General features: G+C 42.8%; 1 protein-coding gene and 1 long non-coding RNA gene across 4 annotated transcripts in view; one reads left to right on the forward strand and one right to left on the reverse strand.

Annotated features, from left to right (window-relative positions):
• The window catches only part of LOC126848514 (uncharacterized), a 212,389-nt gene that overhangs the window by 9,966 nt on the left and 178,757 nt on the right, over positions 1–23,666 (forward strand). The window contains exon 2 of the long non-coding RNA XR_007687266.1: positions 14,679–14,767. This is a non-coding gene — a long non-coding RNA (uncharacterized LOC126848514). The remainder of the gene's footprint in view (positions 1–14,678; positions 14,768–23,666) is intronic.
• Positions 895–23,666, reverse strand: part of LOC126848494 (zinc finger protein 853-like) — an 81,742-nt gene continuing 58,970 nt past the window's right edge. For all 3 annotated transcript variants that reach the window (XM_050589469.1, XM_050589468.1, XM_050589467.1), the window contains exons 6-13: positions 18,515–18,674; positions 16,714–16,926; positions 16,347–16,469; positions 16,042–16,182; positions 15,333–15,530; positions 14,305–14,525; positions 13,906–14,059; positions 895–13,766 (exon numbers count right to left, since the gene is read on the reverse strand). In XM_050589469.1, coding sequence (XP_050445426.1) covers positions 13,642–13,766; positions 13,906–14,059; positions 14,305–14,525; positions 15,333–15,530; positions 16,042–16,182; positions 16,347–16,469; positions 16,714–16,926; positions 18,515–18,674 — 1,335 coding nt within the window. In that variant the 3' untranslated portion in view covers positions 895–13,641. The remainder of the gene's footprint in view (positions 13,767–13,905; positions 14,060–14,304; positions 14,526–15,332; positions 15,531–16,041; positions 16,183–16,346; positions 16,470–16,713; positions 16,927–18,514; positions 18,675–23,666) is intronic.

A 23,666-nucleotide genomic window follows, 5' to 3' on the forward strand; every position in this document is an offset into this window, starting at 1 on the left:
TTATCCTGCCTCTCAATGCAAAAAGAAGCCGTCGTCGATCGCGAATTTCGACGTGAGGAACCACATACGAGATGAATAAAAAATGAGAAAGAAAAATGTGAAAAAGGAAACTCAATCTCACGGTCAAATTGACACAAAGAGAACTAGACGTGTATCACATCGATTTACCTAACGCACCACACGCGAACGAGGACAGAACAGTTTACAAAACACGGATTTTATAATACAATGCTCTAATAATAATAATATAATAATTATAATAATATTAATAATATAATAAAGTTAATAATAACATATAATATATAACATAATATAATAATAATGATAATAATAATAATAATAATAGCGTACTAACATTTTCTAGCGACAGCAATAGCGGTAGGTAGGTGGATGTAATAATAGGAGCGATGGTAGTGTTGGCACTACGCTACATGTAATAGTAATTGCGGCAGCGCTAAGCCTGCGTGAGTGTATGCATCTAAGGCATGAGAGAAAGAAAAGGAAGCTCGTAACAAAAATATGATAATGAAAAGTTACCGATTAATATATATATATATATATATATATATATATATATATATATATATATATATACGACCTACGTCTTTCGGCGGACTGCAATTAATTTTCATGTTATATCGGCGCGACTCAACTCTACATGAATAGTAACTAAAGAACCGTAGTTTGTGTATACCATTTTTCTCTTGTGTTGGCGTATGTGTGCGCGTCTATGAGTACACGTGTCGATTCACTTTACTTCAGGATAAATACAGCTCGAGAGTGGAGAGCCGCGTTAATTAACGTAACGATTACGCTTAAATAGATTAATAGATTTAATTAATTAATAATAGGCAGTAAAACTAGTCGTAAAAATTCCTAGCTTGAGTGTCATCGTTTTTCTTTTCTTTTTTTTTTTTTTTTTAAACCAATTCTGACTAGCAAACGTAACTCGCGTGAAGACCTCGCTCGCCGAATCATCGCGTGCTTTTGACTTCTTTTTCTCTTGACGCCTTTTCTTTTTTTTTTTTTACCGATTATTATTTTATCTTCTCATTAAACAGGAACTCTCTCTCTCTCTCTCTCTCTCTCTCTCTCTCTTTTTCTTTCGTAGCAAAATAAAAAATTATCAAATGAAAAACTAAAAGCGTAGTCTCTCTCTCTCTCTTTAATCTCGCGCGGTTCGGCGAACGAAAACGTTACGATGAGACGAGTGAAAAGTACGTATAATGGGACATGGAAGAAATAAAAATCAATGCTCGCGATTTGCCGATTCAAACGAGTTTGATCTTTCCGCGATAATGTTGAACAAAATGTAATAAAAATGAGATCGAAAAAAATTAGTCCCCGTACTCTTCGTCTTCTAAACGAGGAAAGTGCACTGGTATACGTAGAAAAAAAAAAAAAAAAGAATAAAGGGGCAAAAAGGAACGTAAGATTTGAATATCTTTTACGCAGCGCACATGTGCGCGATATGAAAATAAAAAGAAAGATCAAGAAAACGTGAGTCGACAATTGACATACCTAAAACGTAAAGGAAAACGAAGGAAAACACCGTATAAAGCTCAATTAACGACAATAACGACAAATCGTGTCCGTCATCTCCGTCTTTCTCAGTCGTGCGATACCACGCGCATTAATTAAAATGAAAAAAATAACAAACATAATGAGAAACCAATCTCTCGCGCGATCGTTAACAACAATAAAATTTTGATGCCTAATTGTCTAATAATAATAATAATAATAATAATAATAATCAAAATAAAGTAAGAGAGAGGATTCGAATTTCCGTAACGCGGTATCGTGTTCCTTTTACTACTTTCATATATAAATATTTATTTGCTAAATAACATATATCATATATTTAACCAATGTAAATTGTTTATGTACGTGTGTTTATGTACGTGTATACGTGTATAATTAAAAAAGAAAAGGAGCGGTGGAAAAAAAAAGAAAAGAAAGAAAGGAGATCTCGAAACGTGGCTTCTCTCCTCTTACTATCGCTCTTCGTCGTTTTCACTTAAGAGACTTATTACAGATTTATAACATATTATGGCTTCGACGATTCTCAAGCGAAAATTTTATAAACCGAGGCATTACTTCTTAGATTTCTCTCTCTCTCTCTCTTTCTCCCCTCCCTTTCGTTTCTCTATAAAATACGCCTCCAATTGCCCTCTGGCAATCTCATTGTAATAATAATGATAATATAATTAATAACTAATTATAATTATAATAATTGTAGGTTAACCGCGGTATCGAAAGGCTGGGGCTCGCTTGACAGGCTCTCAACGTATTTTCGATTTTCCTTTTTTTTTTACATCCTTCCAAACTTTTCCTATCTCCTTGCCGATCATAGATCGACGTTCCTCATGCGGATTGAAACGTACGTGTGAGATCCCGTCTGGCGGCCTCGCCGAAAAAGCGTAAGGATGGGTAGGTATTTTTATATGCAAAAGGAAAACTCGACGGAACAACAACAATCGAAGCTTCATGAAAGATCCATTCGCACCGTACATTCATCTTTTTTTGCTTTTTGAAAGTTTCTCGTTTTTGCTTATACAAGGATCGGCCCGGATCCTGGCCGGCGGTTTGACACAACGAAAAGAGGCTACGTTTTGTCAGCAACGCGGATATTTCCTCGTGATCGACGATCCCGCCACCCAGTCGATTTCATAGATTGCGATACCCAGCATCATATTTTCTCTTTCTTTGTTTTTTTTTTTTTTTTTTCTTAGTTTTTGTTTACTTTGCCGATTTTTTCCATTTCTCTCTTTAACATCTTCTCTGCGCGCCGAATGGAACACGCGCTCACGCAATCCCATGGAAAGTTTCTCCCTCATGAGCCTCCTCCTTTCACATTTTTCTCTTCTCTTTTATCCCCCTTTCTTTCGCCTCGCATTAAATAAGTACCGATCTCGCCTGTCCGAGTTGACACCCGTCTCGGCTTTGTACCCTCTTTTGACTAGAATTGAATTTCGAACGGAGGATTTCGCTTTCTCTTCCTCTTTCTGCGATCTTTTCGGAGGCTCGAGAGATAACGTTCTCCCTTTTCTTCTTCTTTTTTTTTCTTTTTTATTTTCATCGAACGATGCTGGCGGGCGGGACCGGAAGTGCGTCGGTGTGTTTGCCCAAAAGGGGACTTCGACCAAACTCAATCGATACCATTAAACCTGCACGCGCATCCTCGTCGCGCTCTTCGCGATCCGAATATAATAATGCAGGTGAGGTGGTTTTTTTAAGTCACCTTCGTCGCGACGAGACTGCGCGTCGAAAATTAACGATAACTTGCGCTGTATTACTCGGTAACTAACTGTACGTAAAAGTCTGAATTCTGAAACTTAACGTTCGCTATTTTCGGAGTCGAGGTCAAGCGCGCTCCTTCCCGCAATGCACCGTCAAAGATTGCAAGTGCATCGATTGTGGATCATTTTTTGGCAAGAAATTTTTATGAAATTTCCGAGAATATTTTTCGAAAATATCAGAATAAATCGACGCTATTCCTCCATAAACACTTTAAATTTTTATTTTATACTAAAAAAAAAATATTAAAAAAAAAAGATTTGCCTGATAATTTTTAATTTTGTCTAATGAGGAACGGAGCGCAGTTGCCGTCAAACTCGCAACCAAGTTCATCGCGAACGAACGTGAAACAACATTGTATATGAAGGGGGATGAGTGGGAGGGATAGTGGATGAAAGGGATGCTTTGTTCCTGCGGGAGCGTGATGAGGTGAATTGGTTCGCCGGTGGGGACGGGTGGTGGGGTATTTTGTATTGTGTAGAAAAACAACGCTGTAAGTGAAATAACTCAACGTTGCACTTGAAAGACCAATAAAATAACGGGGACACGGGACACCTGAACACGCGTTGCCTGACAAGCGATGCTGTCGAGCGGACTGGCGGGTTGTACCAACGTTTCAGGCGGCTCGAACTGCCGAAAACAATCCGAATATACGTAATAGCTTCGATCGTCCAACGCCGGAGGAAAAAGCCGGATAAGTTTGTTGGGAAAAACTTGGCTTTGTTTTTTATTTTTTTTTGTTTTTTTAATTCCCTTACGTTGAACAATATGTTGCGGACAGTTTCGATATCTCCGGACGATCGCGGCTCGCGTGTTCAGGTACCCTCCGATCCGCGTCCGAGTCCCAAAGTCCCTGCTCGTCGTGTTCCGTAGTGAGTGCCTCCGCGATTTATTTATTGGATAGAGGCGGTGCGCGCGGTACGCGCGGCGCTACCGCTTGGCCCTTACTTATAATACTGGAATACGTGTAATTAATAATTATGCATGTGTGTATACGGTACGGTTAATTAAGTCATCTTGAATGATTACTGTAATTAATTAATCGTTATCAGTTAGTTAAATATGGCTCCACCGTGCAATCGTCTACCTCTCTCCTTCTTTATCCTGCTCTATCTCATCCACATCCTGTCTCTCTCCTGTCAACTCGCTTTCTCGCGCCTACCTCAGAGTATACAATGTACACGTTGGCTAAACTACAGACACTTAGTACACTTATTATCATATTTATTCGTTAAATGACGATTGAATCGTGTGGAAGGAGGGATTGTGAGCGACCGGTTTTTGGTTAAGGTTGGGTAATTTCTTTCAATTTTAATCTTAGGATATGTTTCTCTCGATAATTCAATCGAATCTTTTTTGCGCCGGTCGTTCGAGGTCCAAAAAATCGGGGAGGAAAGGAGACGGGAGAAGAAATGTTTACCCTAAACGAAGGATCGGGATGGGAGGGACAGGAAGTTGCGCACGAAATGAATCCGGTTATACTTCCGGTCGTGTCACTACCCGACTAGCGGTAGGTGATGTACGACGAGATTCTGCAGACACTGAAAAAGACCACGTGCTTCCCGTATACTTACTTATTTAACTGTTTAACTGCGGTACACTTGTGATTACTGTTCTACCATAGCACTACTAATTGTGAGTTATACTTGAGAACTGTCTGTTTACTGTAACGGAAAACCCTAACAAAGGCACCCACTCAGCGGACAATGTACTGATTCATCTTTCATTTTCATTATTCCGTCTTTTTTTTTTTTTTTTTGATTCGCCGATTTGAAATTATTCGCTTCCAATTTCGCAAATTGTTCATATTCTATCTTTTGCGATTACTATTCCTTTCTTTTGATTTTTTTTTTTTTTTTCATTTAACGCCAGATAAATGGACTCGGCCTTTCACCTCGGATACGCATGCGGGGGGTTGATCAGGTTGAGGTTGAAAGAAACGCATTTTCCTGAACGGAAGTATGAAGAATATTTTGAAAAGAGTATCGTCTCGTCACGGAGAACACGCGATACGATCGTGCCGATCGAGTACGATCGATCTTTACGTCACGTTCGCATGATCTGTCCGTGATGAGACAGCGCGATGGGTCCGCACGCTCGTCGTTGTCGACCACTGTCAATTGTATAGATGGTTTTGGGATCATGGCAGTCGCTACTTCTTCACGACTTCGATCGATCATAAGGTTTAGAGTCTCTGGATTCTCTCCTTTTCCGGTGTCATCCTATCATCTCGCTCTTTCCCTTTTCCCATCCGCTTGCTGAAGCCGAGATAAAGATCCATATTTTCACTACACGCTTAGCGCCAAATGCGACATCGGACTTTTATTCATTTTTATCAAATGTCATTCACCTGTTAAGAGATAAGAATAAAAATCAGACTACCGCATTTAACGTCGAGAAATGTGGCGATAATATGAATCGATGAAATAAAATTTTGTTTCCCAAACACCGCATTTAGATGCCAAATTCCTAAGTTGGATCGTCTCGGCTATCGTCGATCGTTTCGATCTGCCAGAAACCTCATAATTTTGACAAAATGCCGAAATGTTCGCGGTCGTTAAAATCTTTCGCGCGTTTTTTTCCCCCGTTGACTCGCCGCCGTCATCTCTCTCGAAGTTTTCTCGCTGGGGCCAGGACGAACGCGATAATGCGAGGTGGGGGTCGACTCGCCGAACGCCGGAACCCATCGCCTTAACAACTATGGCTCTTTCATTTTATATAGTGGACATTGAAACAACTTATTCCGGTTTTTAATCACGGAGGCTCGGTCAGGGTCACCGCGTGAAGACGCGAATGCCGCCGAGGCGCTCGCACTGCTAGACTGTCGGTTTTATCATATGCTGCGCACTTACGATACACACTGCCACGAATAATATGCGCATACGTCGTACGTCGTGCCGTGCGTGTTGCCCCCATAAATATTGCCGCGCAAGCACTCTGCTGCTCCGCTGCAAATCTTTGCGACGGGCGGGCGCGCGCGCGCGCGATCGTATGCCATATATATTCGTCGTGAGATTATTTCATTAAAAAATTAAAACCCGATCAAAAACAAACCAACGGTTTTTGCTTGTAAAGCCGCACTCGAACAACGGCCCTTATGCAATTGCCGCTGCCACATTCCTCTTGGTTGTGTGTGTTCCTCATGTGGTTATTACACCTTTCGTGATTGCGTCTCGTGGAACAGGGGTCTCTCCCGGTGGCATCCAAGGTGCCCTTTTCTTTCTTTCCTTCTCTCTCTCTCTCTCTCTCTCTCTCTCTCTCTCTCTCTCCCTCTCGATCAAAGGGAACACGAACTTTGTTCGTTGCTTCGTCTGTCGCTTCTCGCGCTTCTCTCTACTCGATATATATATATATATATATATATATATATATATATATACACGTATATATGTATATCTCTTTCTTCCTCTTTGTCTCTCTTCTCTCGTCGACTATCGTTGACGAGATTCTCTGGCACCTTGCCACCTGTCCGTCGTCGGGATTCGTAGCCCGACGAAGAGGCCGCCCACACGTCACATCCGGGTACTCTCGTGTCAAGTCCGGGACGTGTTTTGGGCGTGCGCATCCGCACTCTCTCATCTCGCGCGAATGTGCACGCACCGGTTCATCATCGGTACTGCATCCAAACGTATGCCAAAGGCCGCGAATTTTGCTCCGTTTATACGTTACGTAGTATTGCGAGAGCACAAACGCGTGTGCTGTGTCATGTCATCCACAAATTTTACCTTTCAAATTACCGTGAAAAAATTGATCAACGTTTTTCAACGGCGCCCGAAATGATGCGTCTCCGTCTGAAAAGCGTGCCTTCTCTCTCTCTCTCTCTCTCTTTCATGAGAAAGATCCGGAAAGCTTTTTCGAGACGAATCAGCGTTATCTGCATGACGCGCGTGAAAATATATTATTACAAGGCCGAATCGTAGCTTTTTAAAAATCCTTTTTTGAGCAATTTACAAAATTAATTGGCTTTACATATCCGTAGCGTGTGTAATTATAGTGTAGATAAGTGTGCTTTTATAGTGTATAAAATCGTGTGGAATTGTATACTTGTATTTCGTATATTGTGTATGTGTGTGTGTGTGTGTATGTGAGCACGTTACGTGCTCGTGCATTGAAAAATGTTTGAGCGCGCGGGGTTGCACGCTCGTGAACCAGGGCAACTTTGCTTTGACTTGTGTGTCAATCGGGACGCGCGTCTCTCGGAGCACGCGCCGTTCGTCTTGTGAGGGAGGGTGTCCTGTTTGCGTTGGTTTCTGTCGCTGTTGTACATTGTATACTTGTTCCTTGGCGAGAATACCAATTTTACCGCGGCCGTGCGCGCGCTTTGGCACGCGCCGATCCGCGGATTTTGCGTTTGATTCGTGAAGATCGAGTCGTATTTGTGAGTGTGTATGCGCTGGGAGTATGCACCAGCGCATCCGGGCTATGGCACTTTTTAGATTATTTAAACATTTAGCAAATTTACATGAAAGAGATTAAGATTATGGTTAGGGCCGATTTTGCAGGCGACGTCGCGCTATGGATTTTCATTATTATATATATATCTTGTTGTATATATATATATTTCTTATCATCATTATCATCCTTGGGCCCCTTCTCGACTACCTGGATCGCGTTTCCACGAGTGGGGGGCTACGGTCGGGAGCGCTTTTATAATCTTCGGATCGTCCGTGACGTCTGTCGGGATTTACCTCTCCGTATTCTCCCCTCGTTAGACGCGCGTGAGCCTCTGCCTCTTTTCCTTATCTCAACGCGGCTTCACCGCTTCTAACTCTCTTCATCATCCTTGTCTTTGCGCGGCTCGCCGCATCTCTCGCGACGAAGACGGACGATCCAACCGCTCGCGATCTCCTCTCACGGTGTCTTTCACGCTCCTCGCGCGCTTCTTCCGCTTCTGGCTTCATAGCTCGCGAGCTCGTTCTTTGCGCCGCGACTCGCGAACGCTCTCTGGGTGCGCGTGTCCCGCCGTCTCCTCTCCTTCATCGCCGTCGTAGGGCCCGAAAATCTCATGCGGGCGGACGCGTTTGCGCCACCGGCCCCCTTACGAGTTACGGGCATATGTAAATCAATATATTTGTAAATTATTTTTTTGTGTTTTTTTCCGCGGTGTGATCCGCATTTTTTTTTTATTATTATTATCTTGTCTTTATCTTCGCTTACGTCTCAGTTGATTACAGAACATACACTACTAGATCTATTGTTTAACGCGCTTGTGTGTTTTTTTTTTTTGCATTATCTTTCGTTTAAATTTAAAATTATGATACACGTTCGCGGGGCATGGGCCGGCGCCTTGGGAATTCTTCCTTCTCGCGCAGAGATGTGCATTTTAATTGCGATCGAGGAAAGATTGAAAACTATCCCGCCCCGATCTTGATCATATCGCTTCGTTAATTAAAAAAAAGCAACCCTCGGCGCACGGCAGGATGCACCGGTCGAAAACAGCCGTCTATCAATCGTTTCATGATCGCGATCATCATGAAGGATCTCGACGTGGTAGTGGTGGTAGTGTTTTGTATTTTGTTGTTGTTGTTTTATTAAAATTTTTTGTGATGGTGATAGTGAGATGGTATAAGTAGTAACGCTGGATCTCTCTTTTAATCCTTTCTTATTTCACTCTTTCGCGCTCTTACTACCGTTTCGTGCATCATTCTCGATACCTGTCGACGCTCGATTAGGGACCGTGAAATAAAATGATACTTTTTGAAAGTTATTATAGATTGAAATTCGATTTTAAATGCCTCGCAAATTCCAATGAGAATTTTACTTCAATCGCGTGATAAGTGCCGAATAACTTTGCCTAACTAAGCTCTCTTCATCCACTCCATCGTTTCACTCTTCAAGCTCACAGATATCGGTTTATATTTTTATTCGATTTTTTTATGCCGAAATTTATCAATTTTCCATTCTCACCACTCTCTTTTGTCCTCTCAGATTTTCTCCGGCCTCTTTCATTCTCGATTTTCTGCATCACGTTTGCATTGTTTAACGACTTTAATATTTTTCAAAAAAAAAAGACAAGCGCGATTATTGACTAATGAAAATTTTCCTAAAAATCTTTCCTGAAAGTCTTATATTAGACGGGCGTCGAAATGTACGAAGATGGCATTTCAGGTATTTCGCGTATTCCTATCGTAACTGTACAATCCATCGCAATGCCGTATGAGTGTGTCTGTGTGTGTGTGTAAGTGTATCAATGTGTCAGAGTATCGGTGTCGAGAAAAAAAAAAATTTCTTGATCGGTGATCGGTCCCAGATGAACGGTGAATGCTTACACGCGCGATCCTTCCTCGAGATGTTAAATCTGCTTTTTCCGTAGGAGTATCGGGCAGACGTAAGCGATCGCCGATCATCAGGGGCGCACACCGATAACGAACAAAAGTTCTGGTTTGATAAGAAACGATTATTGTTGGTTGCGTGAACGAGGTGTATGCACTCGTCCAGCTTTAGGTATTTACATAGAAACTAACCCTATTTCGCATTATGTACGTTTGTTTAAGTTTACCAGTAAATTCTCAGTTTATGCTTGTGATATCAAGGTGTATTTACATACTACTTAATCCGAGGAAAAAACGCCCTGTAACGCAAAAACTTTAATAATAACGATCAATGAATCGACCCGCGGTTGCGATAGCCGGAACTCGAGGGAGGCCCTCTCTTAAATTCTTTTCTTCTCCGCAAAAAAATAACAGCAAATCCAAAGATTCTAGATTTTTTTTTTAATTGATTTTGTGCGAATAATCGATCCCGATAATAATAAAGACGTTTTCGGAAGAGTGAACAATTTTTCGAAAACGTACCAGACATATCCATCGAGTTCCGATCGCGAGACGAGTGCAATCGTTAATGTAGCTTTGACGATGAATCCTTTAGCAATCTTTCCTTCTCTCGCCCCAGATGGTCAAAAAGCCTGGCTATCCGGCGGCTTTTCGGCGTGTATTTTTTACGTTCAACGAAGATGACGACGTTAGGTTACTTTCGTAATTGGCGAACGAAGGGGCTTGCAAGAGGGATCATGAACAGGAGAATTAAGAGAATTTTTGGAAAATTTGTTTCAAAATTTCTATGGAAAATATTTCCATATAAAAGTATAGCGGGAGAAAAATTTTGTCAATTATATTCGTAATGCTGCAATTCGGAAAGTATCGTTTTTTTTTTTAAAACAAAACAATGGAAAGAGTGTGGGAGAAGGGGAGTTTTCTGATAAAAAAATAAGGATTAGAGGCTGAGGTATTTTTAAAAATTGAGTCGGTCAAAAACGAAAGATCTCGTCGAAAGTCTTCGGAAGAAAACAACAACAACAACAACAACAACAGTAACGCGATCGACGTTTGATGTCCAGAAATGTGAATAATTTCGGTACGCTAGCATTCAATTCCGCATTTGTCAGTCCGCGATTACCAGTCGAAGAAACAAAGAAATCGAATCGTATCGTAGGTGAATGCGCGTCGAACCGACCTTCCAAAATTTTTTTGTCTCTTTATTTTTTTCCTCTATTTTTTTTGAAACCGCCTCTCTTCTCTTGATTTTGCTTTCTTTTTGGGATCCGCGTTTCCATTATCTAATGTTGAGAAATGATTTTCAATCAAAATGTCAAACGTATTTCTCTTCAGTCAGCGTCTCGTCTAGTCTCTCATTGAAAGATGACCTCATCGAAAGTACGAACGATCCATAATTTTTGTCAAAAGTTCGGAGAGATGGGGAAGGAAAATTTGGTCGATTTAGATTGATGGGGGCGTCGCGTAAAGAGGGGAACATTTTCAGGAGGGCAAGGGGCTGGCTCGAGTCTCTAAAAGTTCGCTTCCACGATCAAACCTACGTTCATATTCTTCCTCTCCCTCGTCATCCTCATCTTCGTATCGTTTTTTTTTTTTTCGTTTGTTCTTTTTGTTCATCCACCTTCTTTATTCCTATTCGTCTTCTTCTTATTCTTCTTCATCCTAAGTATTGCGAGAACGTAACGGTATATTGCAAGTAAAAATTCAAAACGACGCAAGAAGTTTTACGCGTTTCAGATTATATTACCCGGAAATAAAAAAATATTTTGCTTATAACGATCACAGGACCTCAGATTACCTGAAGCACGCCATTCTAAAGTCTCACTCTCGTCCTCGCATTCGCTCTTCCTTGATGCTCACGAAGCATTCGCGTTCATTCGATCTGCCCATCCGCTCGACGGCGCGCCCGCGCATTTACGCTGATCCCAAGGTCGTTCATTCGTAAAATCATTCACGTATATCTTTCTTTCTCTCTTGCGCTCGTTCTTTTTCTCTCGTTCGCACACGTCTTTTCCTCGCGCTCTTTTTTTCTTTCTCTCTGTGCTATCGCATTCTCTCACCGACAATGCTTGAGATCACGTAAAACTTACGGGGGCGCGCGCTCCACATTCGCTCATATTTCCCTTTCGCCTAACTATCCTAGTCTCATAGACCCTATATATTCATTATTTATAATATTTATATATATAATATATATATAATATTTAGCATTTAGTTTTTTTATTTCTCTCTTCTCCTCCATCGCGTGTTTTGCTCACGAAAAGTGCTTGCTCTTTCACGCTTACCGTATTTTCTTCTATTAAACGTGTAAGTGTGAAGGGTTTTGCCCGATTTTTTTTTTGTCTGTCATACTCTCTTTCTCTCCTCATACTCTGTATGTATATATAATATATATAATATAACTATTTGTAATAACTATATATTTTGTTTGTTCGCTTATGAGCTAATAGTTTTCGTGCTACCGACGAGCACAAGTTGCGCGCATTATATCTTCACCTTAAAAGTGTGCTGCTGATGAGTTTTAATCTATATATATATATGTGTGTGTGTGTGTGTGTGTGTGTGTGTGTGTGTGTGTATGTGTGTGTGAATTGTATTGTACACATGTGTGTCTCCGTATGTATTTACGTGTGTATATTGGCGTGTGTGTGCGTATGTATCTATTTCGACGCGTGTACGTCCGACGACGTTCGTTTCTCGAGCGCGAAGTGTCAACGTTGCTTTGTCGTCGTGGCGCGAAACGTCGATCGCGGATGAGGGAACGTCTGTACGGATCCCGTCGCGTCCGTCTGTCACACACACACACGGGGAAGGGGATTTCAGTACGTATATAATTAACAACCGTACAATACGGCGACACGGCACCATCGATGATGGTGGAATGTTCGCCGCGACCGCGCGACACACACCATGATGACGATGAGCCTTCATACGTGGTTGTTGCGGTGGTGTGTAATTTGCTTTAAGCATTACGGGAGCTTTCTTCTAAGATTAGGGGGGTTGAAGGAGTGGAACCTTTTAAGCGCGGTTTGGTAGAGATAGACGTATCTATGTATAATATTTATATAGTAGTTTAGATTTGTTGAGCCCGGCCACACGGGACGGTCGAGGATCGCCCGATTGGACCCTCGGCAACCGTCGCGTATCGCTTGATCGGCTCTTGTACTAAAAAGATCGTAGTACCTCGAGGCGCACCCCGGGACAGAATACCCAGGATGACCTTACTGTTTTTACTTCAGCAGCTTCTCGTTAGTTATTATGGCACGTTTCGGAAGTCGAGGCGGCGGCATGGCGGTGGCGATGTGTCCTGAGAATCCTGACGGAATCCACTCCGACATGAGGAACGCCATTGTAAGATCCGTTTGGAAGATTCTTCATCCAGGACCGGTGTAGGAACAACGACGCGCGGCTATCGCGCGGGAATTACGCGGGAATCGCGAGAAACGGCCATCGCCACCGCGATCCTTCCGCCTCGCGCCGTGCAACGGATTGCTATACGCGTATGTATTCTCACTCTTCTCCTAGCACGATCCCATCCGGATAGTTCGTCGGCCGAGAGAGAAGGATGTCTTCTCGGTCGATTTCCGGTTGGTCCGGCCACGTCGGTTCTATCCGATTAGGAAGACACCGAATTACACATTCCCCCTTCAAGTCTTTCTGTTTGTTCAACATTTTCTTACTGCTGAGACAATGAGCGAAAATCTAACGACCGCACTTGGGCGCTCGAGCAAATCACGTCGGCAATGACAATGACGATGACGTCATCGTTATCCGCAACCGAACATGATTGTTCTTACGCGTTCTCGGAGTTACCGATCATCTCATCGGCTTTCCTCTTGACGCCACGGTCTTCAAGTTGGTGCTGCTGCTGTTGTGACTGCTGCTGCTGCTGATGATGATGACCGATGGAAGACGGGCCTTGCTGCTGCTGCTGCTGCTGCTGTTGATCGTGCAGTGGCGTCGAGCGCTCAGTCGACAATTGCGACTGCTGTTGGTTCATGCGCTCGTTTTGCTGCAGGGCCATCTGTTCCGGCGCCCAAGGGGTCCACTCGTCTCAGTAGTAACTGAATTTTCAGGGTTGCTGATTGCTCTGCTGATTGACAACGTGCTGAGCCAGAGTGAAGCTCAGGGCGCGCGGATCACCGTGGAGCCTGAGGGCCTGCTCTAATCGCTGCTCTTGTAGCCGCAACGCTTCTCCTGAAAGTGTCGAGTATCGATGGCCTCGTTAGAAGCTTTCATCACGTAATTTATTAAGAGCGTGCTCGACGTGCTTAGATTCGAGCGTTGCAATTACATCAGTAGAGTGTCACCGACGCGATTCTCGTCGCGTACTTACCGAGATCCGGCGTTAGAGTATCCTGTTGAGACATTTGCTGATTCGTATGATGTCCTGGCATGCCGGAAGTGCTGCCTCCATTATGCTGTCCTAAATGATGCCTTACGTCGCCGCCCACCGCGGAACTCGCCGCAGCTGCCGCCGCTTGAGATACCTGAGTACGAAGATGCAAAGAAAGGGTTGAAAGATGCAACAAGACTGAGAAAGATTCAGTCTTTACCTCGAATTACCATTTTATAAGAGATTAAGAGTACATATATGTGAATTGCATTTTTTTCTAACTTTTCTTTTATTTTTTTTTACATTTGTGAGTTTCAAAATAATAATAAATGTATTGAGTTGTACGCATGTTTCATTACTATATTATCTATATAAAGAGCAAGGTTTTGCTTTTCTTACCGCAAGTCTAAGGGCAGCTTCGGCTTGGGAACGGAGCAAAGCTTCCGCCTGATGCATTCTCAGAGCTTGTTCCGGTCCACCCGCTTGCACTCCCTGCTGTTGGGGTCCCGTCGATCCTTGAGTACTGCCGCTCATGTCACCGTTGTTGCCCATTCTCATAGCCGCCGCAAGCGACGCCATGTCGACCGGTGACAGATTGGGCGACACGGAATTTTGCAATCCTAACAGAGATATCACTTTCACGCTTAGCTCACGGGAAAGATTTGTCGATAAAATGAGATATTATATTTTTAAATTCTTTAATAAAGTATATGTATCCAATTTATCTTTGTATTTTTTTAGATTATAAATATTCTGTATATGATGTGTTTCAGAATCTTGAACTATTGTGATGAAATTATGACGTGTGGAGCACGTGGAACCGTGCTAACTTTGATTGCGGGGAGAGGAGAAATATGACAGGGTAAGTAATTTTCTGATATTTGTTTTTCCTATTAGTATAACCGTTTCTTTGAGTTTCTCGACAAGTTTCTTAATAAATTATAACGGATCTTTGCGAAAAAACTATATGCACGCGATAAATTTTACCAAGTTAACTCGCGCTAATATCTTACGAGACGTATTGATAATTTCGTTTCTATATGAATTATTTCCATGGGCAAATATAAATGTGCGTCGAAAATAAAACTTTCGTCGGGAATATTTTGCGTCAATCATTTCGAGTTTCTTTCGAAGACAGGCGAGGAAAAAAAAAACAGACGCGAATGCAACATCGTCATCAGCGAAGAGAAATAACATTGTCAAATCAAGTTTTATCGGCAATAATTGGAACGAAGCTATCCGTCTTCCCCTCTCGTGAAATTTCGCATTGATAAGCGATAACGCAGTCCTTGGAGACTCGATTCTCACTCGACCGATTTCTTAGATTGACACAGCTAGTCCCGCATATATTTGCTTGTTGGGGGAAAGGGGGGAGGGAAGGAAGTTTACATGATTTTATTATATTTATATTATAATAATTTTTTTACCCGCTGACACGGCGGCGGCCATGACAGCCATGCGTTGCTGCTGCGATTGCATCTCGTCGTGGTACTGCTGCGCCGAGCCCGGTTGACTACCCGCTCGCAACATCTCGCTGAGCTTGTTGCCGCTCGGTCCCGGCGATGCCATGTTGTTATTGTTGTTATTGTTATTGTTGTTCAGTAGACCGGTGCCTGCGCAGAAATCTGCTCTCGTCAGTATGTACAGGGCAATGAGCGGGCGGGGTTTTTCGCGCATGTTTTACTAGCCTAGCTAGATAGTATATACGTATGTTCGCGTTCGGGATACACATATATATATAAATCGACACGCTAAAGCGTTAGAAAGAGAGGCGTCATTCCGCCCGTGAAAAAGTAGACCGTAGCGAACGCCGTTCACATGAGAGAATTATTACTCAGACCAGAAATTCGTATGCATTTTATTTCGACTCAAGTATGTATATATATATATATATATTCATATATATGTAAATATATATATGTAACTTATGTGTACTACAATAAATTCTACACTAATGGTACTTCACAACAGAGTTTTGTCATTAACGAAATCAGAGAAAAAAAGACGAATAACGGCGAGATTACAAATACTGTGCTCGAGCAGAAAGCTTCGTCAACATTATATATCTATTATATCTAGATACTTGGTGGGCGATCGTTTGTAAGTAGTAGACGTAGAACAAGTATCGTAGCGTACCAGGTTCACTACCGGCCGACGACAGTCTTCCGTTGCCGCTGCTGCTATCCGAATGGGCGGACGGCGACGGGCACATCGGTGGTTGTTGCAAGTTTTGCGGTCCTCCGGATTGACTTCCGCCCAACACGCCCAAACCCGCTCCTGTACAGCGCAAGGACGTCGCGTTAGAATACGGTAGTGTTCGATTATCGGCATCGTACGATGAAGTACAATATTTTTTTCTCTCTTTTTTTTTTTAACGTTTTCACGATGCCGCACGATTTTTAACGTTAACGTAGAAAATTCGTGTTTGTCTGACATTATACCTAAACTCGAACTCGCGAGGATCTCTCTCTCCCGCCTTTCGGCGGCCGCGCGGCTTAGCACGTACTGCGCCGCGAATTGATGCTTCGGGTCCATCCTCATATGCTCCATGTGGCTCAGGAGACCTTAGAACACGAGAGAAAACGGGCATGGTCACAGTACAGGGAGAGGATCGCACTATCGCATGTAGATGGTATATACAAGATGCATAACAAATGTATAACTCTCGGTGCGTAAATGTACGTTATATATAATACTCGGCAGAACGAAAATGAAAAGTTTATAGTATAAAAAAGGAACTGAGAAACGGATTTATTATCAACTTTTTGCGCGACAACTCGAGCGCGTTTACGTGGGTTAAATACTTACCGCTCTCGTGAGTGAAGACGGCTTGGCACACCGAGCACGGCCACATCCTGAGGCTCGTGCTAAGCTGACTGGTCTCAGGATGGCAGGCCAGATGCTTCCTAAGGCTACCCTCGTTGACGTAGTGCTTCCCGCACACTGGGCACGGGTGGTTGGCGGTCCGTCGCTTCGCTAGGTAAACCCCGGCAACGGAGGTTGTGCAGTCAGCGGAGGGAACAATAGGGCGACACAATTTCAAGGTCAATGCCAAGCAGGATAAAGCGTCCCAAGGAACGAAAGCCGTTCTCCTCCTCACCTCCCAAACTCCTCCACCATTATCATCATCATATTTCCTCTCATTCTTCGCTCTCTCTTTCTCTCGTTCTCTCTCTCTCTCTCTCTCTCTCTCTCTCGCATTCTCACTCTTTTTTTTCCTCTCTCACCTTATATTTCTCACGCACTCGCGTGAATGCGCGCGTATACGTACGGATAGATTCCGGTCGACCTCGAAGGCGAAGGGAGACCTTACGGACACGGATAGCCAAGGATCAGGAGAGCACTGACCTGGGATACGCACAAGTATCCGCGTCGTCACCGCGCTACTAGCTCCCTTTCACGAGCAAGGTCGCCGGCCTCAAAAGCCAACCAACGCACTCGCGCGCATTGCACGTACGCGGACGCACAGAGAAAAAAATTAGAGATACCCTCAAAAAGATGCAATCGCTTATATAATCGAAATGGCTGCTGCTATATACCAATCTGAAACGAGCGATGAGAAGATATTATCAAGTTACACGTGTTACCAGTCTTGTCAATCTTTACTCCGTCTAACTTGTTGCGCTATAAATAACGATAATGCAACGTTACATTCTCAACACGTATTGGCAGCGTTTCGCAATAGAGTCCATAATCCGTTAGCGATCCATGTTTCAATGCCGAGCATGTCGGCATCGTGGTCTTCGTCGAAGACCACCATGGCGCCAATCACAATCACAAGGTGACAATTCCTCGGTGTTAAAGTTGAACGAAGAGACATACAGGTTGACTCTTTTGTTCTCTGTACATCCACGAGTTCCCACACGTATCACGCACGCATATATCAAGGCACGCGTAGAGGTCGAACGAGACACCCTCGAAGCACCGTCTACATAAATGTATACGTATTAGCGAGTATAATACCCAAGTATTAGTCGGCGAGTATGTGCCAAATGCTACACGCCTTTCCCGCCCAGGCGAAAACAGTACGAAGAAGTGAACAAGGACAATGTGTGCGTATCGCCCGCGCCAAAGCAAGTTCTTGGGATGGATGCGAAACGTAACTTAAAAGCTAAAGAACGAACCACCCCTCGTGTCTCGACGAGTGGTTGCTCCACCTCTCTCTTAGCCTTACTCGTAATAATGTCGCCCCTCTCGCGTCTATGTCTGTCTCTTTCTTTCTTGGAACCCTTCAGAGATTCCTCCTCACGATTCTACTTAAAGACTCCGGTTAAGAATCCAGATTAAATGCGGTTAGAGCAAGAAGAATAGAGCTAAATCCTTCGTTCGGAAAGTTAACGCGCGAGGAAGATTAGATGTTAAGTTCGTTGATTAGTAAAGTCGTAAGAAACGGCGCGGTCAAGGTTTCATTCTCAAGCAATCTGTTTCATGCAATGACGCATTCCGCTACAGCGACATTCCGAGTTATGTTAATCGATCGGTTATGATTCACGAAGATTAGTAGGTGTGCGAAGGGAGGGAAGTCCGAGAAAACAAGACGCGCGAACAAGAGACAGACGTAGACGATCGGCCGAGAGGGCCGTTCGGTACGCGATTTTTCAATACTTACTGGCAACTCCGGAGGCGTTCGGGTCCTTGTGGGTGTGCTTCATGTGCTCCATCAGCGCCTCACCGCCGAGGAAAAGCTTGTGGCATACTGGACAGCTGGTTGCATTCGGGCCGCCGATCAGGGCGGCGTGTTGCTGGAACACAACACGCTGTTGCAACTCCTTTTTTGCCGGCCCGGAAGAAGTACCGGAAGTAGCAGGCACACGCGGCGCACCGGTAGTAGAGAGCCGACCCAGAGAATACCACCACAGAGTTGCGAACCAGAAGCGCAGGACAGGCAGGGCACAGAACAGAACGATTGACCAGTGAGAGTTAAGGCACCGATAAACCGCCGCCACCACAGACTACTTCTTTGCATAGGGAATTCGTGTCGAGTGTGTCTGGTAGGAACTTTGTGGTATCGCGCCTTAGCGCGGGTTCCCAGTCGGTCAAGTGCGATCGAAATAAAAATTGAAATAAGAAAACTAAAAGAAATAAAAAAAAATAACGAAATTTTCTTCCTCGAAATACATTATTTTCTTTTATTAATAATTCATTTTCTGCCGCAATTTATTCACTGCTTATCGAACAAAAAATGATCTATTTTTTATATTTTTTTTTCTCAAATTCTATGTGTAACGCATGTTGCATTTATTAAAATAAATTAATTACTGTATTAATGAATTACTTCGTACGGTTCGCGAATGGTTGCGGCAAGTAAATGGTCGGTGAAGATTTTTGAAAAGATCTACAAGCTAGCTCTCGGATCATGACGGGATAGAAATAAGGTAAAAATCTCGACGTTATTGGAATTACATTCGTAATATCCAATGTATCGCTATTGAAAGGAGTACCGTGCTCGCGTATGTTTTTATCAAACACTTGTTTGTTATTAATTCTATTATTTCGTTTCTAGGATTTCGTGATCTCGATGTAAAAGTAGAGATGTAAGAAGAGTCTTGATACCCTGATCAAAAATATTGTCTTTAATGTCAGAATAGAGCACTCGGTTGTAGGATGGAGAAGGAAAGGGGATAGCGATCGGGGAACTCGAAGCGAAGCCTAGACAGACAAATATGTGGAAGCGTGAGGTCCGGGGAACGATCGGAGCGGATTAGTCCGTAACCGCGATTAGGGATTTCGTCGGTTAAATGCTGCCTGCATCAGCCTCGCCTCGCGTATGCACGTACGAACCTAAAGGCTGATGCCAGACATTACGTCGCGAAAACAGAGCGACCACTTTCGTCGACCTTGGACCTCCGATCGACCCCACACGATCTCACCCATGAACGGGAATGCGAAGCATGGAACGACTATAGCTTGTACCATACATCAATTTTAACTACTATGGCCGTTACTAGCACATTCTCGGCTCTGTATTCCTTTTATCTTACGCTTTGCATGTATAAACGAGATCTATCTCGCGATTCTTCGTCCTCGAGTATGTTGCCCTACCAACGGCCATATTAATCAAAATTAAAATGAAATTGTGAATGAAATTCGACGTCCTTAGTGCCAAATAGAATGATTTTTTTTTTCCCCTCTTTAACTATCTGGCTTATCGCGTGATAAGAAACCGATTATATACCGATCGCATTATCCTCGTGTCTTTTTTCTATCTCTCTTGCGTCTCTCTCTTTTTTCTTCTTCTCTTTCTCTATCCGAACACGCGAAGGTTACTTGCACGCATATAAGGCGGTAGATGCACACGGGCTCGAGCAAAAACATGGCGGCAATCGTACTTGCTTGAAAGAGTGTTTAAAACGGCAGCAGGAGAAAAAAAAAAAAGAAAAGAAAAAGGCGCGAAAGAAGGAGAAGTGAACGGGCTAAAACGAGACCGGACGGCAATGACCTCAAAGAGTTTCGGGGTCCCTCGTTTCTCTTTTCCTTCCTGTTATCCGATTCGCGAGTTCGTCTTTTTTCTCCTATACTTTTTCGCTTCCCTTTCCCCTCTCGTCGCCCTCCTGCATTCCACGCCCTTGATCTTTCTACTGGCGATCGTTCTTCTTCTTATCCCGGACCTGGGACAATCGCGAACGCGTTGAGGCGAACGGACGCGAGTAGAAAAAAAAAAAAAAATAAATAAAACGAGTTCTGACGTACTAATTAAAAATCCGAATCTTTTTTTTTTTTTTAACATTGCCGTCTTTTTCTCGCTCACTCATCTCTCGTTCTTCGTCATCGTTATTCTGATTATTCACATTCTTAAACGCGGATACTTTTGCACGCTGCCATTATAAATTGCTTCTTCTTATCACGATAAATCCTCATTATAAATATATACGCTTATCTCTAAAGCCTCTTCGTACTGTCTGCTTTTCTTAATATCTTTAATGACCCGATGTCAAGTACCATGATTCTGATTTTCTGTCGATTTTCCGCTTGTAAGTAAGTAAATGAACATGCTAAACAGCCAAAAAATCTAATAGAAGGACTAGTAATCGGACAGTAATCGTCTGGTCGTTGATCGTCTTTCTTCCGGTTTTCCTCTCTCGGCTCTTCTCATCGCGGTTCTCGCGCATATTTCTTCTCCTTGGCTTGGCTCCACTCTTGTCCCGCGATAAACTCGAGGGAGAGTGGGTGGCCGCGACCGCCGGCATACTTATGCCTTCTATCTCCTTTTTTATCCCGAACCTGGGGCAGCCGCGTACGCGTTGAGAAGACGACGACGAGGACGGCGTCGTTGCTGCATGCAAGTTATTCTCAGAGGAAAGCTGCGGTCCCTAGGTTCGACGCCCCGACCTGGCCCAACTGGAAAAAACCGGTTTCTTCCGTCGCGCTCTTCCTTTTTTGCTTGCATCCTCGCTTTTTGCACCGCGCGAGTGCCTCGACTCCTCTCTGACGCTCTTTCTCTTCTCTCGTCCCGTTCGCCACGGTCATACCTCTTTCGTCTCTTTCTCTTTTCTTATCTTTCTCTGCCTTCATCTCGCTCCCTCCTTCTTATTCTCAGCTCATTCCCTCTAACTCGCTCGAGAGAGTGGACGCGGCGTGGGCGAATCCCTCAGGGACTTTATGATCCGCCGTGACCAGATTCATCTCTCTCTCGCGAGTCTGTATACTAGGCGCAGTTTGCTTGCACGCCGCTCTCTCGCTACCAATCCCAATTCCATACTTCCTGGTCCCGCTAAGAGTCTCTGCGCGTATCTGTCAGGGTCGCCGGTTTTCTACCCCGCGCCAGGATCTTCACCTCGATAGAGATACGTAGACGAACGGAGAAGCGATTTCTCGGTCAGAATGAGAGCCAGGATTCTTTGGTTCTGCATGCGTTCTTCGTTTCTGCTTTAAAATACTTGGTTGCATCGAAGGTGAACAAAGGAGAAATCCTCTATTTTCGCCGAAAATAAATAAAAAAAATGGTCGAAAATAATGAAATATCGAAGTCGGATATCGTGTGTGCCACAATTGTTCTAACAATTTATAAATATCGCAATTTTGTCCATTCAACGTTAAATGAATTTTTAGTAGCGACGACCGATTCGATAATATTCGCGGGGGCAAACACAACGGCCGCCGGAGCGACGTCTATGTCCGGTAATATTTTCAACGTCGCGCTGTGAATAATTAGACGTCGCGACGAGAATAGCATTCCTTGCTTCCTCCATTAAGCCATGATAACTATAAACTGTCAGATCAAAATTCATTCGTTCGTCAGACTGCTCGGCCGACATGATCACGGCAACCTTTAGCATTTTTTCACACTCTACCGCGCCGATTGGTTCCTCAATTTTTCCGGCGATCTCGATTGTAGATTATCTGTTCCTTGAGGCCCGACGCTTGGGGCCCAGGTCAGGGAGTGGCGTAAAAAGGAAGTGGGTGTGAGCACATGCGTAGCGATGCGTAACGTTGGCCGCGATGTGGCCATTTTGTGTTCATAGAGCCGGGTTCATCTTTGATCGAGGGCCGAGATCTCGTTAGCGAAGCAATCTCGTTAGAAGAAATCGAGATGGAAGATTTTTTAATGGGTGTACGTAATCGATAATAATATCATCCGTGATTTGCGACATTCAAATATATACATGGCACATCTTATAATTTCATTTTAAAATATATCAATTGCATATTATGGCGATTAATTAGAAAATTCTTGATATTAAAATATCGAGATAACAATAATTTTCGAGTCTAGAATCTGTATCGGTCTATTTATATACAAATGATTTTTACAGCTCAGATTATATCTCATGTTATTCCGATTTCATCTCTTAATTTTTTGAAGTAAACATTTGAAGTAAAGTATTAAATTTACATTTGAAAAATAAGATTTATCTTTGTTTAAACAGAAGATGGAAAAATTAATATATTGTTATTTTTGCCCATATTTTTTTTGATTTATTCTAAAAGAAGTGAAATTGTACAATTATAATAACCCATGGAATTGAATCGTCACAAATTTTTTTGCGGCAATTTGATTGATAAAAATCAGTTTTATTCGTATTTGAAATTTTTATTACATATTTTTAGATCGTATCTTAATTTGCGATTAACTCGACATTGTATTGCACAGTATCAGGAAAAAATTGTTCTAATATCACTTTCCAATTTTTTTACAATTATGCGGCACGCATAACGTATTCTATTAATAGGCATATTCGTAATTAACCTCGTATTTAATATTTGCTTACAATATAGCGTAAATTCATCATCTGTATATCGATGAAATAAGCACTTCGCGAGATTTAATCGATAGAAATTGCGCGATATCAATCATATTTTCGCGCGGATATAACATTTTATAAATATATATCTTGGATTTTAATTTATATATTTATCCATACATTTATGTAATGCAAAATAATAATCATCTTAATCTACTAGGCAAACGTATGATATTTATTATTTAAAGTAAGTAAAAAATTTTCTCTGCTGTTCGAGATCGATTATCTGTTGCGTTAATTTACGAGACGTCATGAGACGAGAAATCATATTCTTTCTTTCTTCGTTCATTGTGCCATCCAATTTTTTTTTTTCTTTTAAATTCTCTTATCTCTTTTGACGATTTTACGTTACGAGCGTCACAATTAAAAATTGCCATTTGAATGTGGCCAATAATGGACAATGTGTGTGCGTTTTTCTCTTTTTTTTGGGCGACGATAAAATCCGAAGGCCATTTGCGAGCGGCGCGCAATTCTTTTCTCCCGCCCTCCGTCGTTCCTTCTTTCCTTTTTTTCTTCGCC

This window comes from Cataglyphis hispanica, chromosome 3 (assembly GCF_021464435.1).
Source record: "Cataglyphis hispanica isolate Lineage 1 chromosome 3, ULB_Chis1_1.0, whole genome shotgun sequence".
NCBI classification, from domain to species: Eukaryota; Metazoa; Arthropoda; class Insecta; order Hymenoptera; family Formicidae; genus Cataglyphis; species Cataglyphis hispanica.